Source organism: Mirounga angustirostris, unplaced genomic scaffold (assembly GCF_029215605.1).
Source record: "Mirounga angustirostris isolate CCGP_5_RB_7025 unplaced genomic scaffold, mMirAng1.0.hap1 SCAF_4, whole genome shotgun sequence".
In the NCBI taxonomy this organism is placed as follows: Eukaryota; Metazoa; Chordata; class Mammalia; order Carnivora; family Phocidae; genus Mirounga; species Mirounga angustirostris.
The window spans coordinates 140116418-140136016 of NW_026991712.1; the positions used below are offsets into that span (position 1 = coordinate 140116418).

At 40.0% G+C, this 19599-nt stretch overlaps 1 protein-coding gene across 8 annotated transcripts in view; it reads right to left on the reverse strand.

Annotated features, from left to right (window-relative positions):
* The window catches only part of PATJ (PATJ crumbs cell polarity complex component), a 352466-nt gene that overhangs the window by 24253 nt on the left and 308614 nt on the right, over positions 1-19599 (reverse strand). For all 8 annotated transcript variants that reach the window (XM_045897546.3, XM_045897547.3, XM_045897545.3 and 5 more), the window contains 7 exons: positions 18558-18641; positions 12912-13105; positions 10712-10859; positions 9548-9634; positions 5512-5626; positions 4140-4177; positions 273-395 (listed from right to left, as the gene is read on the reverse strand). In XM_045897546.3, the coding sequence (XP_045753502.2) occupies positions 273-395; positions 4140-4177; positions 5512-5626; positions 9548-9634; positions 10712-10859; positions 12912-13105; positions 18558-18641 (789 nt within the window). The remainder of the gene's footprint in view (positions 1-272; positions 396-4139; positions 4178-5511; positions 5627-9547; positions 9635-10711; positions 10860-12911; positions 13106-18557; positions 18642-19599) is intronic.

Genomic DNA, 19599 nt, shown 5'->3' on the forward strand with positions numbered 1-19599 from the left:
AATTAATTTTGGGTGAAATGAAGTGCTAAAAATGGTATGGGAGGCTTTGCAAATAAGCTGCAATTTCTTCTTTCATTGGGAAGCTTTGATACAAACAATAATATTTTTATATGCCCAGGGACCTAATGAATTTTAGGTGTAAACTTTCTCCAATGCATTTTGCCCTCAGCGTGGGTCTCTGTTGGAATTCCAACTTTAAATAAAGCGCCCATGGCTGCAACTTTGTCTCCCACCACATGCTGTTAGCATTTCACCATTTTCCTTTTGTTTACCTTAAGTTTCTGTGTACGGGCAGCCACACCACTGGCCTGAATCATGGCAATAAATATTGGGATATCTCCTAAGGGACTTCCTTTTCCTCCGGCGATACTGATTCCAAGGGCATCGCTGAGCTCCTAAAAAATAAGGAAAACACAGTGCTCATATATTTAATAAAAAATCACAACCTGATTGCTCCCGGATAGCTGTTGAACAAAATCCTTCCATGATGCAGGAGGCCAGGGTAACACAGGAGTTAAGTGCAGCGCCTCTGGAGTCGGAAAGAGACCTGTGTTTTCAGCTCTAGCACTTAATTAGCTGGGGGTGGGGAGGGTCTTAAGGCAGTTCCTTAACCTCTTAAGAGTTTCCATCTTTATGTTGATTTGAGGATTAAATGAGATGATATAGTGCATTCTTAGCCTACAGAAGAGGCTCAATAAAAGGCAACAGTAGGAGTAAAAACACACACAAAAATACAAAACAACCCTATGTTACTGCTCAGTTTAGTGGCCAATTTTGATGCAGACTTGGCAAGTATGTTCTCATATGGTGTTTATGATTAAACTGCCACACATATCATGCTCTTCTGGGTGTGAACAAACACACTTGGCTCTAAAAGAGCTGCACGGCTGCATTACAACAAAGGATCTGAGAGGACACCCACTGGAATGATAACGGAGTTTGCAGGGAGAAGGAAGATGTGGCTGAAAGAGTCTGCTAAGATTAGGAGGTGAGGCAGCTTGATGCGCTCGGATCCTGGTGAAGAGATCCTGGCTCTCGTCCAGGTCTTCTCCACATTTGTATCACAGGGTTACTATTTTGAAAATCACGGAAAGAATGACTGACGTGTTCCACTTTCAGCGTGGTGGCATTTGCTCCACTATAGTAGCTCTCTCCTGCTGATTAAAATGCACAACTCCGTCAAGCACAGAAAACAACTACCTGAGGCTTCGGAAAAGTAAAAAAACAAATCGTGGTAGAGAGCCAAAACTTGGAGTAAAAGCAGCAGGGGGTGGATCGCCCCCTTCTTTTCCTGGCAGCGTTGTCCTGAGGGTGAGAGCCGGTCCAGGAGCTGGAAAGGTGGCGCAGTGTGACACTGATGTGGATGCCTCTCTTGCCCCATCTCGCCCCATCTTGCTGGTCAGAGGAACCAGGCGCGGGAGCCCCCGTGACTGGAGATAAAGGAAGAAAGCTGGAGCAGAGAGCACCACAGAATTCTCTGGCTTCGTTCTAAGTGACTCACGTGTGGGACCGACCAACACAGACCTGAGCTGGGAGGTGAACCCCCGCTCCTGGAAGGGGAGACAGAATTTGCAGTCTGAACCCGAATGGGCTGACTGCCTGCTAAACCATAAACGTCAGTACTCTTCTGAGTCTACACAGCGTTACATTCCTGAGGACCAAAACTACTCAGAATGCAAAGAAAATGTGACCAGTGTTTTTCAGTTCTTTAAAATATGCAGGACGGGGTGCCTGGGTGGCTCAGTTGGTTAAGCGTCTGCCTTTGGCCCAGGTCATGATCCCTGGGTCTTGGGATCGAGTCCCACATCGGGCTCCCTGCTCAGCAAGGAGGCTGCTCCTCCCTCTGCCCTGCTTGTGCTCTCTCTCAAATAAATAAATACATACATACATACATACATAAATGATGCAGGACATTTGAAAGTAAAAATTATAACAGTGGTTGGGTTCTCAATTTATGTAAATGTATACATATGATGACTATGGCATAAATATTAGTGGCGTGGGTGTGGTAAAGGGACTTACATGGTAGCAAGACTCCCGACATTTTAATTGATTATTGAAAAATATACACAGCTTGGGGTGCTTCAATTTTACCTCATAAAGGTGGAAGATGGGAAAAGAACAAAATGACACCAAAAACCATATATGAAAGAACTTTAAAAACTCATATCACATAAGTGTGAGGAATTATTCCTTACTATTACTAATATTACTAATGCTGCCATGTCATGCCTATAAGAGAAGAATGGTGAAGCTGACCTCTCCAGTCACGGGTCATTTATATCCTGTTTTTGAACGTATTTGTGTCTGGCTTATGTTTTTTGAATGCATCAACAGTAAAGCAATGCATGCAAAATGGCAAGATGAATTTCATCACAAAAGTTTCTGCTTGGAACATGTGTGGGAGAACACGGTTCTCTCTCCTGCTGGGAGTAGGCCTTTTTATAAAAGCCTGTAAAAAAAAAAAAAGGCTGAAATGACTAAGGAAACATAAACTTATGGTTTATTTATTTATTTATTTTTTAAGATTTACCCATTTATTTGAGAGAGGGAAAGCACACATGAGCCTGAGTGGGAGGGGGAGAGGGAGAGAGACTCAAGCAGACTTCGCTGCTGAGCTCGGAGCCTGACATGGGGCTCAATCCCACTCTTGTGAGGTCACGACCTGAGCTGAAACCAAGAATCAGAGGCTCAACCAACTGCACCACCTGGGCACCTGCATAAAATGTTATTTTATAAACCTTGGAATGAGGAGAAATTTATGGAATAACTTGGCTTTGTTCAAATCCATCATAATGCTTCCGTAATTTATCCATAATTATGTACACATTTGGTAGATTTAACTTTCCTATCATAGGAACATCTGAGTTGCCACTCTGGTGGAAAGATACTAGGAACAAATGAAGCAGATTTACTACAAACTATAGTCAATAATAATGGATGCCACTTCCTGGACATCTATGACGCACTAGATACTATGCTAAGTACGCTATTTGCATTATCTCATTTAATCCACACAGTAAGATTGATCTTGTGAGTTAAGTGTTGTCATCCCCAGTCCACAGACGAGAAAACCTGAGTAACTTGCCAAGTCATAGAGCTAATAAATGGTAGAGTGCCTTCAAACACAGCTATGATTGATTCCAGAGAACTAAGCTATGCTGGATATCTCTCCACTGCAGCTGAACCATGATTATAACAAGGTCATAATTTCTTTTTTAAAGACTTCTTGAATCCCAAATTTAATGGTTGAAAGTGATCAAAATAAAAGTACTTTCCAATATTCTGGATATCACACAGGAGTTTGAAAGTCAGGATTGGCAACTTTATGAACTTTAACACAACACACAATCTTCTCAAGAAGGCAATTTAGCAATATGTATAAAAGCCTTTAAGTAACAAATGTGGCTTTTGAATCAATAATTTCATTTCTAGGAACGAATCCTGAGGAAATCACCCATGATACATGAAACAAGAAAAACACAGATGTTGCTATAAAAGAGCAAAAGTTGAGAAATATGCTAATTGTTTACTAGGAGGAAGCAGCACATTTATATGATGGAATACTATGCAACTAATAAAAACCATGCTGTGTGCCATAAAAAAATACTAGAATGGCTAAAAGTTCATCCTTTCAAGTGAAGGAGACAGGGGAACCTGGGTGGCTCAGTTGGTTAAGTGTCTGACTCTTGATGTCGGCTCAGGCTGTGATCTCAGGGTGCTGGGATCAGGCCCTGCATTGGGCTCCATGCTTGGCATGGAGTCTGCTTGAGATTCTCTCCCTCTGCCCCTCCCCCTGCTCACACATGCTCTCCCTAAATAAATAAAATCTTAAAAAAAAAAAGTGGAAAAAGACAAGCTACCAGAGTTTAAGACACCATTTTTTTTTTTTTGGTTTGTTTTATAAAACTTAAACACATGCACAAAACATAGTGGATGGGACATACCAAAAAATTCACAATGGTCCTCTATGTGGCTTTACTGTATTTTTCTAAGTCTATTTATGTTACACAGACCATTTAATGCCTTCAGTAACTTAAAAGAGCACAGTAACAATGCAAAAATGGTACTGAGGAGAAAATATATGTTTTAACGGAAATACAATACAAATCAGAAAAATAGCAAAATTATTGACCTACCCTGATGATCTCAACGGTCCTTGGTCCCATATCTGTGCCTATAAATAAGGAAGCAACACAATTAACTTTTTAAAATAAAGAGATAACACAGTTAGGATTTAATATTCTCCTATAAAAATTTAAAAAAATAGTATAATTTTCTAGCTCTTTCGAGAGAGAATACAAACAGGTATTACATACTTTCTCAAAATCCCAACTGGCAACTACTGGTTAGGAGCTATTTTACTTTTTATTTTTTTACTTTTTTTTTTTTTTTTTAACAATGAAGAGAACTTTTAAAAAAATTATTAACATATAATGTATTATTTGTTTCAGGGGTACAGGTCTGTGATTCATCAGTCTTACACAATTCAGAGCTCACCATAGCACATACCTTCCCCAATGTCCATCACCCAGCCACTCCATCCCTCCCACCCCGCCTCCACTCCAGCAACCCACAGTTTGTTTCCTGAGATTAAGAGTCTCTTATGGTTTGTCTCCCTCTCTGGTTTCGTCTTGTTCCATTTTTCCCTCCCTTCCCCTATGATACTCTGTCTTGTTTCTTAAATTTCTCGCATCAGTGAGATCATATGATAATTGTCTTTCTCTGATCGACTTATTTCACTTAGCATAATACCCTCTAGTTCCATGCACGTCGTTGCAAATGGCAAGATTTCGTTTTTTGATGGCTGCATAATATTCCATTGTGTGTGTGTGTGTGTGTGTGTGTGTTTGTACACACCACATTTTCTTTCTTCATTCATCTGTTGGACATCTAGGCTCTTTCCATAGTTTGGCTATTGTGGACATTGCTGCTATAAACATTGGGGTGCATGTGCTGGTTAGGGGCTATTTTAAAGAGGCCCTCTCTTGAGGTAGATGTGGTCATAACCACGTGGTCTGACAGAAGCTGATGGGAGTACCAGCAGCTACGCAGGATATCACCATATATCCTAAGTGGCTCGGGGGATGGGCTATTTGTGTATCATTGTACATTTTCCTGCCCTAATCGAAGACAACCCTCTCCTCAAGGAAAGACTTAAAAGGACCTGCCCCACCCACAATGGTATATGCACTTTTGACTTTCCTTAAGTGACCTGTCATTTGAAATTTTTCTCTTTGGGAAATGGTTTTCTTTTATGAAGTAGTTTAGATTTCCACTTTTCCTGTTTTTCATGTGATTTGTGTACAGTTAAAGACACATTCCCAAAATGAGTCCCTGTGGCTTTCGTTCCTTTAGAACAGGCTTTTCATCAAGCTTGGGGCTTAGGTGCACACGTTCGAAGATTTCGATGTGTCTGAGTTGAGGGTAAAGAGATTGTTTTTAAAAACTATTAATATTTTAAAAATTGGGTCACAGGATGGTGTTGCTGGTGGTGCATCCAAGTCATACCTGAACTTTTGGAGGAAGGATCTGTAGCTCTTTTTGTGCCAACCAGGTTTTGTAGGCTGGTGATGACAGGAGCCAGGGAGGGATGGAAGTTGCTGTGTGCGCTGTGCTGGCTTCCCTGGAAAGAAAGCCTGCCATCAGCTGCGCTCAGACACGAACTTGGTCTTAAAACTCCAGACTTAGTATTTTAATTACTGACATAGCCATAACCGTGTGATAGAAAATTCTGTAGAGGCTAAAACAGAAAACAGAAGTGACCCCTACTCACACCCTTACCACTCTAACCCAATACCATTTGACATTTTTCTTTTTTTTAATATATGTATTTTTTTCATTTTATTTATTTATTTGTCAGAGAGCGAGCGAGCACAAGCAGGGGAGCGGCAGGCAGAGCAGACAGAGGGAGAAGCAGGCTCCCCGCTGAGCAGGGAGCCCGATGTGGGGCTCGATCCCAGGACCCTGGGATCATGGCCTAGCCGAAGGCATCCCATCATTTGACATTTTTCTATCGCCTTCCCCTTTATATGAGCTTTATATATATATAGTTTCAATCATCAAGATAGAAAACATGCAATAATTTAAGCTTTTCTTGCACCCCATGAAATCGAAAAACATTTTCCTAGGTTGTTACATAGTGTTTATATGTGATCAGTTAATGGCATATGAGTCAGTGGGGGTTACAGCCAACATTTATTACCTTATTACTCAAATGATCATTTTGCTAAAACAACTATCATAAAATTCTGACTAACAGCAACTTTCTCCTCAGTTATGGGAGAAAGCAGCAAATATCAAGGGAATATATTGTTTTAGGAATGGGTTAAATTTTTTTTCTCCAAGATTTTCCTGGAGTCAGTGGTAATGGAGCCCAATCTACTTCCATTATGTCCTTTTATTCATTCAAATAAATATTTGAGGTCTACATTGTATAGTCATGTATGGCTAGTAGCTATTCGATGAGAATCATATACACAGTGGAGGACCTTTCCAATGCAGAAAATAATGTAACCCCCCCACCCAAAAAGTAACCAATAATGAATAAAGAATGTCTTCTACTAAATTATCAAGGTTATACCTAATTGCCTCAAAATTTTAAGCTAAACCGGGCGCCTGGGTGGCTCAGTCGTTAAGTGTCTGCCTTCGGCTCAGGTCATGATCCCAGGATCCTGGGATCGAGTCCCACATCGGGCTCCCTGCTCAGCGGGAAGCCTGCTTCTCCCTCCCCCACTCCCCCTGCTTATGTTCCCTCTCTCACTGTGTCTCTCTCTGTCAAATAAATAAATAAAATCTTAAAAAAAAAAAATTTTAAGCTAAACCTAAGATCACAATTATAATCTGATAAATTATAATTTGACCCATTTCCTTAGTTCTATGATGCAAGTTGTTTAATATTTTAATTCCTTAAATATGAAAACATTCAAATGTACAGAAAAGGTGAATTATATAGTAGACACTCATATGCATGCCACTTAGATTCCACAATCAATATTTTGCTGGATTTTCTTTCTCACACACCCATTCATCTGTTCATCAGTGTTTAAAAATTCATTTCAAAGTAAGTGACAGACATCATATACCTCACAACGGATATATATATTTAAAGGAGTGTTTTCTATATTTTTTCCTGAAAGGATATGATTTAAATCAATAGTGCTATAATATTCAGAATTGAGGGAGTATAGCATATTATAACTTTTGCCTAAAAAAATCTTAGAACAATGTGTTTGCCACGGCCTTTATAAATATGAACTGTGCCTGGAAGTGTTCCCTCAGTTATCTGAGGAAAAGATTTCTCAAGTGCTTTCCCATGACACACCGTCCTTTGAAGGGTAAAGGCACTCTTTTCTGGTTGGTGAAAAGACTTTTTAAAAAAAGAGGCTTGGTGGCCCCAAGAATAGATCTATCTTAGTGAACCCACTTTCCTTAGGCCAAGTCTAACAAATTATAATTCTCCTTGGCCCTCGGAAGAAGACATGTATCTCCTCATCTTATAACTGCCCAGAAAGAAATCCGTGCCCCTAGAGGGTCTGAAGGTGGAAATGTCTGGGAATGGGTTTTCTTTTTCTCCAGTCGGGTCATGGGCTGGTCTTCAGCTCGTGATAATGGAGGACATTTCCTTTTCACAGCCAGCTATGAGCCTTCTTTTAATTAGCCAAGTATCACTGCAGACTCTCGTTATCATCTCAGCCAAAATTTTAAGGACAAAGTAAGGATAAAACATATTTACTGTTTTCCTTAAAATTGAATTAAACTTCTACCCCCTAAGGTTAAAAATTCTGTGCAGGAAGGTTAGATAAAAGTGTCTGATACTTTGTTTTAGGTTTCTAAAATAGGACAGCTCACATTTACAGATGAGCTAAATGGTGATGGTAGTTTTATTGATATTTAATCATCGAGCTTCTAAATTTGTTAGCTCTGTATTTAACCTAAGTGTGAACTTTATTAATCACAAAGATGTTCTTATACATGTTCTTCAATGACAGAAATCTAGTTCTACCTACTACCTCATCCTTCAGTTCAAACTTTTCTTCTTTTTAAATTTTGTTTTATTATGTTATGTTAATCACCATACATTACATCATCAGTTTTTGATGTAGTGTTTCATGATTCATTGTTTGCGTATAACTCAAACTTTTCTTAAAACATTGGAATTCTTTGTATCCCTTTGTGCTTTTGCATATGCTATTCCATCTATCTGGGATGCCTTCTCCCTCTTTTCAACCTATCAAACTCCTTTTGCAGTGAGATCCGATGGAGTCTCCTCTGTGGCATCCTCCCATATTCTGCAAGGAAGAAAAATTTTTTCCCCAGTATTGTTCAGTCTGAATTCTAACCTGCATACAACAAGGCTTAGTGAAATCACTCAACAAGTGAATCTTCCACTAAGGAAGAAGCTCTGAGACAACTATTTTTGCATCTGAAATTCCCACTGTTGATACAAATCTGCTCAGAATCATTATCAACCATTTGCTCCTGGAGTCCCCCTTCAGCACCGTGTCTTAGTATACATGATATTTGCTGCTCATTGCATAGGCCAGAAATGAAAAGAGAAAATATATTCTAAAACTTAACATGATGTTTATTGGGTTTCACTGTTTTGAAGATTCTCTAAGATAGCTAGTCTGCGATCCTAGCTGAACAATGGTATTTTTCTTTACCCATTTTCTAATACCAGTGAAGCAAAGGAGGCAGTTCATAGCATCCCAGAAGCACCTGTGTGCTAACCACAAACTCAGAACTTGTGAACAAAAGCCTTGGAGAGGCTTTAAGTCTAAGGCAACTAGCGAGGGGACCAAAACTCATGCTTTTAACCTCAAGACAAAGGCCCATAAATAACCCACAAAGGAGATGGAGGTCACATGTTAAGTTTCTACAGCTTCATTATGTACCAAATGGGACAAACATATAGTCTACCATCTTGATTTTGTCAGCATTATCATAAAAACAAAACAAAAAACCCAAACTTTGAAATATACTTTGTTAAAAATAAAAGTGGCACTTACATCAGCCTTGCAAATAAACATAAGATGTTTGCTAACCTACAAAGTATCACCCATTAAGGCCTCCCTCTCAGAGGAGAACCCTCCACACTTGGCTCTCTTAGGAATATGCCATTAATTGCCCTCAGCATGTGTGAGTGGCTATTCACAAGTTAACTTTATAGCAATATTTAATTGAATGAATAGAACAATGTTGTGCTAATGAGGGTCAAATTGCCACCAGATGTTGCTGCTTTCTTTTTTTTAAATAAACACAGCTGTGTACATGCATGCATAGGCAATACAGAGCTACTAGTGGACTAGAAAAGTGGTTCTAAGGAAATACTGGCAGGCAATAAAGGAGAGAAAAATCTAGGGATTAATGAATATTAACGAATTTCCATCCCACCTTTCATTTTTATTTCAAACATATTAAAATGCACTGAACATGGTGTTGTGAATATGCTGTCTAGTACACATTCCAATCATTTATGAAATGGGGAGCTTTCTCCCAGTGGGGATGGGTGAGTGAGTCAGTCTGATGGGAAGCCAGCAACAACCTGACTATTCTGTGAGGTCTTCCTTGAGGAGGTCCAGGAACCAGCTCGGAGTCTTCCAATCTCTAGCTGCACCAGCCCCTGTGCACACTTGGGAAGACAAGAAAAGAGGTGAAAAACAGCATTTAACTTCTAAATTATCATGGCAGAGCTTCCCCTCATCTCCGCACCAAGAATTGTAAACGGGTGATGAAAACAAGAGGGAAAAGGAAAATTCAGTAATCAAAAAAAAAAAAATCACACAAAATAACAAAAACACATCAACTCCACGGTATTCATCTCATGACTTCATGACTTCTTTAAACATGGTAAAAGTATTACATTTCAATTCACCTGTTCCTTTTCCCTTCTGATTAAAGTATTCATGAGCAGTGAAATAATTAAGAAAAAGTGGTGAACGGGGGACAGAAAAATCAAACATAGAGATAATCTACAAATAAATTCTCTCATAAGTCATAACTGACTATACTAGGAAATCAGAATTTTAAAATAAACGAGGTTCATTTGTCTTTGCAAAAGCTTCCACAGCTATTTGTGAAACTGTGTAAGATGCAGCTGATTATAGTCGAATGGAAATTTACAAGAATTTTTATTAATCAGTTTCCCCCAAGGGAGGTAGCATCCATGTGGTAGAGACACTTGGAAGGGAATTCTGAACGTAGCCTCTCTACAACTTCAGTGAGAAACGGCTTGGGTGGTGGGAAAACCACTCAAGTAGATCCTTTTCATCTTGGACATGCTGCTTTACTTTTTCAAAATTATTTGTGAAATAGAGGAATTGGTCTAGATAATCTTCAATGGTCCCTCACGCAATAAAAGCTGGATTTGGTAAATTCATGACAATACAGCTTTAGAGAAAAGGATGAATTTTTTGATTCCAGGAGAACTTATCCCATCTAATGCATTCAGAGAGTAACTGTGGGTACTTGGTTTCTCACAAGGATAAAAACTAGCTTGGGAAGTCCCCAAAGAGGTTTCTCTATCAATCCTGATCCTGATAGTAAATCTAGCAGCTTTCTTGTAAAGCTATATATGATGGGTTAAAATAATCCGAGATTAGCTCTCTAGTGAAAACTAGAGTTAGCATAAAGTCGAACCCATTTATAACCAAGCTCGATTAGAATGGCTCCCTGTGGACTTCAGGCAGACAGCAGCCTGAGGACTCACCTTGAGGACAGTGGCCACTGTCTCTTGTGAAGCATTTCTCATGTCCTCCCCATTCACAGATAAGATCTGATCTCCCTGAATCAATCTCCTATCAAGGTCTGCAGCTCCACCTTTCACGATGTCAGAAATAAACACTCCACTTCCATTTCTGTGAATACCACAAAGCAGCGGGTAATGGCACAATTTAGTATTTCTGAGTAAATTTGAGATTATTGACATTCTATACAGTTTCACTAAATCCTGAAGCTTGGAATAGAGGTCCTACAAAGCCATCTCATCCAATAATATCCACTAACTTCCAAAATGATAAACCTCAGAGTGCTTGCCCTTTAAATAGTTTAGACCTATTTATGTTGCCTACTGTAATATTCATTTTTATTGGCCTAAGGGCATCATTTCTGCAAGAGGACAATCTTAGCGAAATGAAATGGATCACTTGTTTTTTAAGGTGGTATACTAATCTACAGATGTTGCTTAATTTCATGATGAGTAAACTGTTAAAAAATATACAGGTTATTGTCATTCACTAGCTATTGCAAACAATGTGCAATGGATACCATATCTACAAGCATACCATTAGAATATTCTAGTTGTGGAATTGCTAAGTCAAAGAATTATGAATCGTGACAGCTTATACACCTGACCCTTCACAATGGAACTTTCTGGGCTAAGGGACGTGAATGTTCCTTACAACTCAATCTGAAATACTAGTGTTGTATGAAGACTGTTTTATCAATCCAGTAGGAAACCATAAAGAAAAAACCATTCCTCTAAGTGGAATCTCCCCAGGCATCTGTATGTGTCACAACCAGCAAGGAAATTTCAACTTGGGCTCTGTCAGGTGCGCTGCACCCAAGTGTGCATTGAGTTTGTTTAGAAATAGGAGTCCCAGCTTTTGTGATTTATAATGCATTTTCACAGTGATGATATAATGGTGCTGAAGGATGAGCTTCATGACAGCACCGTACTTGGCACAAAATCCATGCTCTCAAAAACTGTCTCCAATATTTTTATTTTAATAACAGTTTGGACAGCTGGAAAAAAGCAGTAGGCTAGCCATCAGAGGTCTGTGAGGGCACAGGACATAACATATAAAAAATCAACTTCACTTCTTCCTAAGAAGATGGTTGATAACCATTTAGGACCGTATTGGGGTGTCACCTGGAAACCTTGCAGCCCTGTTGGAATAAATACACACTAAATATTGAAAACCAGTAAACCATGGGAGCTGGAATTGCAGTTTCAAGATACTACTTACTTTTCTAATCTACTACTGTTATTCTATAATGCCCATCATATGGGTAAGCAGCATAGACTTCAAAAGAAAAGCCTAGCCAAAAAGATCTACCTACATTTTGTTGCAAGTTATTCTTTTGGGGACATCTTTCTTAATGAAAACTACTGTCATGAAAAATTTGCAATTGTCGCTCAACTACATCTACTCAGCTAAGTTTTGAAACTTACCAACTAGTTGTAGTTAACATAAGCATGAGATTTGGTACTCCGTGGCAGAGCAATTTTCTTTTTTTTTTTTTTTAAGATTTTTATTTATTTATTCATGAGAGACAGAGAGAGAGGCAGAGGGAGAAGCAGGCTCCCAAGGAGCAGAGAGCCCGATGCGGGACTCTTTTTTTTTGTTTTTACAAAATTTTATTTATTTATTTGAGAGAGAGACATACCGAGAGAGGGAACACAAGCAGGGGGAGTGGGGGTGGGAGAAGCAGGCTTCCTGCTGAGCGGGGAGCCCGATGCGGGCCTCAATCCCAGGACCCTGAGATCATGACCTGAGCCGAAGGCAGACGCTTAATGACTGAGCCACCAAGGGGTCCCGGCAGAGCAATTTTCTTAACCCAACGCTGTATAAACCTAGCTCTTGACATTAGCTGTTTAATTCACCCCTGCAAGCCTCAGATCTCAGGGACTCCAAGGTGAAAAAACCTTTTCGACTCTGTTCTTATTCTATATGGGAACAAATACAGTCTGGGTTGATTGGGCTTTGAGTTCTATCTTCATACAACACTTTTTCTTGGTTAAGATCTTGCTCAGAAACATGATATAGGTCACTCTAATATTTATAAATAGTTTAATTTTAGAAACCATATCATTAGTTTACACAAGACCTTATCTGCTGGTGTTCATAGGCTCCTTAGGGCTCTGGAGGGACAGGCCAATCTGTCCTAACTTGTGTGTATTTCCTTACCGCTTCCCAACGATGCTCAGACCCAGTCCTCGGCCAGCCTTTTTTTGCAGATCCACCGGGAAAACCTCCAAGTTCTCCTCATCCCTGTAGTGTGCCTCATCTCTATACACGACCAGTCGCACCTTCTGGGGGGTCTGCCTCAGGGCTGTGATGGCTTCTTCGTGGCTGGCGCTCCTCAGGTCAATCCCATTAACCTGGAACATCAGGCATCCGAGATGGGCTGCTGACAGCAGAGGCCTCTAAGCCTGCTCTGTCTGCTGAGCTCCTTAATCCAACCAGTGAAAAAAACCTCTAGAAATTTCCAGCCATTCCTGAGGCACACAGGCAGTGACTACTAGTAGTAGTAACTGCTTCATGTATAAGGGAGGTTAACCCTTATACTACCCCCAACCCCCAAAAAGCTTAGTATACACAATAATGCATTTTTGCATAGCTGTGAACTTTACTATGGGATCAACATGGTTGGGGAGGGAGGGCGAGAGGGAGCAGGAGGGGTGGAAGGGGCTGACTGGCTTCATTTAACTGAGGTCAAAAGGGAAATGAACACTAGTGTTTGGTCAGCATTTTTAGACTCAGTCTGCTTACCGAATTTGACATCCTCACTCTTAATTGCAAACATCACAACTACTTTAGAGTAAGTGGGAAGGAAATGAGAGGTTTTCAACTGTGTCAAAAACCCCTTGAAGTACATACACTCTTCTGAACCTGGATCCAAGTGAGCACAAATAGGACCATGAGTGAGAGGCAAACTATACTGGAAACAGCAGTGAGTAAAGCCATGGCTCTGCTTCTGGCAAATCATGTGAATTTGGACAAGCCGCATAACCTCTTGTCAGCCTCCTTTTCCTCATCTGCTAAACGGAGATCAGAGCCAACTTATTATTTTTTTTAACTTAACAAATGTTTGTGTAATGCTTGTGAATCAACCCTTTATAAATATTTACTCATTTAATCCTTATACTAACTCTCTGAAATAGGTCCCATTACCATTTTACAGACGAGGAAAGTAAGCCATGGAGAGGCTAAGAGACTTGACCAAGGTTACACAGCAAGCCCATGGAGGGCGAGCCCATGGAGGAGTCACAGTTTGAACTCAGACTGTCTTCCCACCCTCAGTCTCTATACCATTCTGCCTCAACTTCCTCTCAGAATGAGTTCCTGGAGCCCCCTGCCACAGAGAGAGTCAAGTAGTGCTGTGGATTAGTGGATTTAACACAAGGGAGAAATTGAGGAGCAGAATGGCAGAGGACTCAAAGGAAGGGAGTCATGGGTCACTCCCTCAAGGTCATAGCTAGGAAACAAGCCAAAGGGAAGAATAGGCCCAGGTCATGGCCGGGGGGGGGGGATGACGGAATGGAAGAGTTCCCTCACGATGCCGGTTCTACTCCATGTTCTAGTCCATCCCTGTGTGTTCTGGGTAGGTCAGGCTTATCTCTGGTCCTCCATTCCTTCATCTGTCCTGTGAGGGACTGGTCTCAGGCTTCCCCAATTCTAACATTCCAAAGATGAATGACTCATGGCTTGAAGAGTAGTTAGAAGGGAGAAGAGAGCAATGAGTCCTTCCTGGAGAAGGTGAGTTTTGAGCTATTATTATTATTATTATTTTTAAAGATTTTATTCATTTATTTGACAGAGAGAGACACAGTGAGAGAGGGAACACAAGCAGGGGGAAAGGGAGAAGCAGGCTTCCCGCTGAGCCGGGAGCCTGATGTGGGGCTCGATCCCAGGACCCTGGGATCGTGACCTGAGCTGAAGGCAGACACTCAACAACTGAGCCACCCAGGCGCCCCTGAGCTATTCTTTTTTAAAGCTGATTCTATGATCCAGAAAAATGTTTTAAAAGCCTGATTTTCAAGCTGGTTTTTTTTTTTTTCTTTTTCTTTTTCTTTTCTGGTATATCTTGGGTTTGTGTTCTCACACAGTGTCCAGCATCCACTGTTACTTCGGGCCCATGCTGCATTCTCATTGTTTGAGAAGTATATCCATAGAACAAAGGGGAAAACAGTGTCTCTGGAAAATGTGGTCTGAGCTGATTATTTTCCCCGTATTCCAATAGATGGCACACAAGACCACTTCTGTTACACTCCACTGCAACACAGTTACTTCTACGGACTGAAGGCAAATTCTCTTAAGCCTCTAAAATAGCTTTTGAAAGGCCCTAACAATTATACTTTCAATAAAAAGCACTGTCATGAAACTAATATTATAAAAGCAATTTATACTAAATTCCAGCATGAAGATGCCTGCTCAAATCCAAGTGATCTGCTCCAAGTTCATAGTTTTCATTTCCTCCGCTTATCAAGAGGCACCACTAAATGCACCAGTAATCATAAGAGAAATATTGCTGTGTAGCTCGAATACTGTGGTGTGATGTATTACCTTAAGTGCCTTACAGAAGCACTACATGCATTATTTAGAGCATTGACTGTTGGGATGGTAATAGCAGGGCTCCCTATTTGAGACAAAGAGCCAAAGGAGGCCCCAGTTGTCAATGGGTGTGTATCACATCTCTTGGGTAGGACAAGGAAGTGCGTGAACCACTGCTTTAGAAGGAAAGAATAACCAAACTACACAGTAGTTCCTCGCTATTTTAGTTCACAGGGAAAACCAGGCATTAGCCCTCTACTCTTTCTGCTCCCACTTGCACAAACATAGAAGAGGATAATGAAGGTGGGGGTAGGGTTAGATGAGGGACTTTGTTTTAGAAAGATAGAGCGAACGTGCGTGTGCATGGGGGGTGGTGGGGAAAGGCAGAGGGAGAAGGAAAGGAAGAATCCAACACAGGATTCGACCTCACAACCCTGAGATCATGACCTGAGCCGAAATCAAGCCTGACACTTAACTGACTGAGCCACCCAGGTGCCCCAAGGGACTGACTTGAAAAGCAGAATCAGAAAGAAGGCATTCCATGCTAATTATAGAATCGTTAATCTTGCCATGCTAAGACATTACTGGACTCTATCTTTGAAATCTTTGTGAGCAAAATCTGGCTTGTCCCAATTTTTTCTTTTTTTTTTTTTTTAAGTAATCTCTACACTCAACGTGGGGCTGGAACACACAGCCCCAAGATAAGAGTCGTGCGCTCTACTGACTTGAGCCAGCCAGGTGCCCCATGGCTTGTCCTAATTTTAACATGAGGCTAGAATTAAAACCATGAAAGGCCAGCTGCCAATGCAGAGAACTCTTATAAGCAGAAAGGCCATTGTCTGGAAAGCACTGGTGTAGAATTCTCTGGTTTCATGGTCTTGAAATATACCACCAAAGCTGGCCTGCCTTAAGGCAAACCCGCAGGCCACAGGCTGACTATGCATCATTATGCATTTATACACATCGGCCACAACTAGAACAAGTCCGAATGAGGGGCCGAAGCTGCTTAGAAAGGAAACATGTTACTTGACCAAACAGCTATTTCTTAACTAAACACACTATATGCTCTTGTGGACTAGATACTGCACGGGGTAAAAGAACAGCTTGTCCTGACCAATTAAAAAAAATAATAACTTTTTAGTTGACACACAATGTTACATTATGTCCTGGTCATCTTTAATGAGAAGTGTAGACCATCCATCCATATTGAGTAATGTAATTCAGCTGGATGCCAGGAAATGGTTTGAGTTTTCAATTTCTCCTTCTACTTAATTGCTTTCTTCACGTTAACCTGTCCTGAGTGTTTGCTTGTACGTGAATATACTGTATGGAAGACAGCAGCTACATGGAGGTCTATCCAATACAAACAGATACAGTTTTAAAAAGTTTTTTATTGAGGTATAATTGCTATGAAATAAAATACATTTATAAATATATATAAAATACATATATAAATATATATTATATTTATATAAAATTATATTTATATATATATTTATGTATATATATAAATAATTTTAAAGACTTTATTTATTTATTCATAAGAGACAGAGAGAGGCAGAGGGAGAAAAAGGCTCCCCGCTGAGCAGGGAGCCCGATGCAGGACTCGATCCCAGGACACTGGGATCATGACCTGAGCCGAAGGCAGACGCTTAACCATCTGAGCTACCCAGGCGCCCTTGAAATAAACTATATTTAAAGTATACAATTTATACTGTGAATTTATATGATTTAAACCTATGCAACCATCACCATAATCAAAGAAATGCACATATTAGATTTAGTTTCAAGTGACCATTATAGAATAATTCGTGGGCTTACAGATCACCTAAGTATCTAGGCGTGTATGCATCTGTACTCTTGAATATTCAATCGATTTATTTTACAGAGCCAATTATGAAAACACCAGTTAATTAGAAAACCTAGGGAGGGAAAAAAAACCCTCAAAACTTCTGACCACTAAAAAATGGTGTTGTATGCTAAAGCAGTCAAGCCAATTCCCAAAGAGGTCTCGCTTATTTTTCTAACCTCATACACTTGTGCCTTAATGAATGTACTGGGAATTTGTCCTAATCCAATGATGAAGCACAGTAAAAGTCTGCAGAGAAACCCCGCATTTAATTTGCAATGGGCCTGGCCTCTCCTTTAACTCCTTCTTGCCTATATTTTCCGCCCTTAATTATATCTGTGGTTTCACCTTGGGAGGCAGACTTGAACCACCAAAGGGAAAATAAAATTCTATGATGTCATTCATAATGTGTTATATTAAAGTTGCAAAGCAAAAATGCACATGCCCACCATAAAATGTTAACTATTCAATTAAATTCATCCAATGAAAGAAATAAATGTTGCCTAAAGGTTTCACACCATCAAAAAAGCTCTTTTCGTTCCACCTACCAGAATGCCTGGCATTGACCTGCCATTCATCCGTTCCCTAGTTCAGACACTGCCTACCTTGGCATTTTTTTTTAAAGGCTTTAACACCTTTGTTAATTGAGAGTCCATTTGAAAGAGGCAAGCTAGCCATTTCACATGTACCACCTAAAAGGAGAAGATCCCACATTTTCATCAACTAGAAAACAAAAGCAGAAAGGCATGGACCTCCACTTTACTTAAAGATTTATTAGGAATAAGAAAACAATACTTAAAACTGCAATGAAAGGCTTTAAAAACATCAGGTGTGCATGTTTATGCATATGTGTCTGTATGTCTGGGTTTTTAGGAGCAAATTTAGACAGGTACAATGGGGGGGCCAAAAAGTCAAATGCAATACTATACACTCTCACTTGCTATGAAGATGATAGAACTATTAGAACTATAAAACTTCAATTTAAAAAAAGTTTTCACAGATTTAGATAGATAATCTGCCATGATTCTGATGACAGTTATTCAAAGTACATTAAAAAAAGAAAAAAGTAAGGTACATGTTTTGCTAAATGGGAGAGAAGTGAGGCTATAGTTAAGTACAAGGCAGTGAGTAAACAGACTTTGTGGATCAAGGTCAGTAAAGGAATTGTATTTGCTAGTATATTTTTAAAAACATTCATTCATTCATTCATTCATTCATTCATTCATTCATTCATTCATTCATTCAAGAAGGCTGGGAGGGACAGAGAGAGAATCTTAAGCAGGAGCAGGCTTCATGCTCAGTGGATGTGGGGCTGGATCTCAACCCTGAGATCATGACCTGAGCCAAAATCAAGAGTCGGACACTTAACCGACTGAGCCACCCAGGCGCCCCTGTGTTTGTTAGTATTAATAAAATTCATAGTCCTATACCTCTAATATCTGGTCACCAGCCCAAAGTCTTCCATCTCTGGCTGCTGCTCCTTCTTCGTAGACTTCGTGTATAACTATAGCATCCTATAAAAAACAAATTCTTATTAATTTCCAACAACCATAAATGCTTCCTTACAAAAACAACCAAACCATAGGCAGCAACCCATAATTTGCTCTTTGCTAATAATGTCCTATTTTATTTGACCTAAAAGTAAACACAAAACACGGGGTTATGATATATTCAGAGGTATAATTAATTTTTCCTAGGTTTATTATTTCATTCGACTGGCTTTGCCTAATATTTCAAGTTAAACTTCCCCCATGTGTTTTACTGTTAACCTGTACATTGCTGCTGTGTATGAACTTGAGGTGAACTATGCGTCATTCTTACTTACATTTTATGGTATATTTTGAAACATGGTTTCAGGTATTTATTAGTATTCAAGGACTTGGCATAGATGTGTGGCCTGATGCAGGGGGTCTGTCAGGCCTCATTACTTGGGCAATGAAAGAAAGAACTGAAGTGGAATGAAATGACCCTGGAAGATGAAGCACGGAGGAGGGGAAAGGCTGTTCATGAACCTAAGTGTAAGACAGCTGCAGGTTCAAATTCTGACCTGCCCTTGGGTAACCCTGGGCAAATTAACCCCTGAACCGAGCCTTCTGAGCCATAAAATCAGGACAATACCTAAGGTAGGTAAGCGTAAGCTGAAGAAAGCATATCTGGTTAGTGAATTTAAAAGATTCCTATCTTTTCAAATTAATAACCTTACATTTTTTATTATCATAACAATAACCCATGTAAAGGACTCAAGCAAAACCACAGGGTGTATGTAGTGAACCACAGAAGAGACCGCCTCCCTTGCTGGCCCCTCAGTCCCATTCCCCAGAGACAATCACCATCAACAGTTTCCTAGGGATCCCTGCAGACAGTTTAGACCTATACACCCAAATACTGAAATTATATGTATATGGGTTTTGGTGAGACTGTTTTGAAAAATATTCAATTGAATATGTTCACACGACTTTTTACCCTCATGTT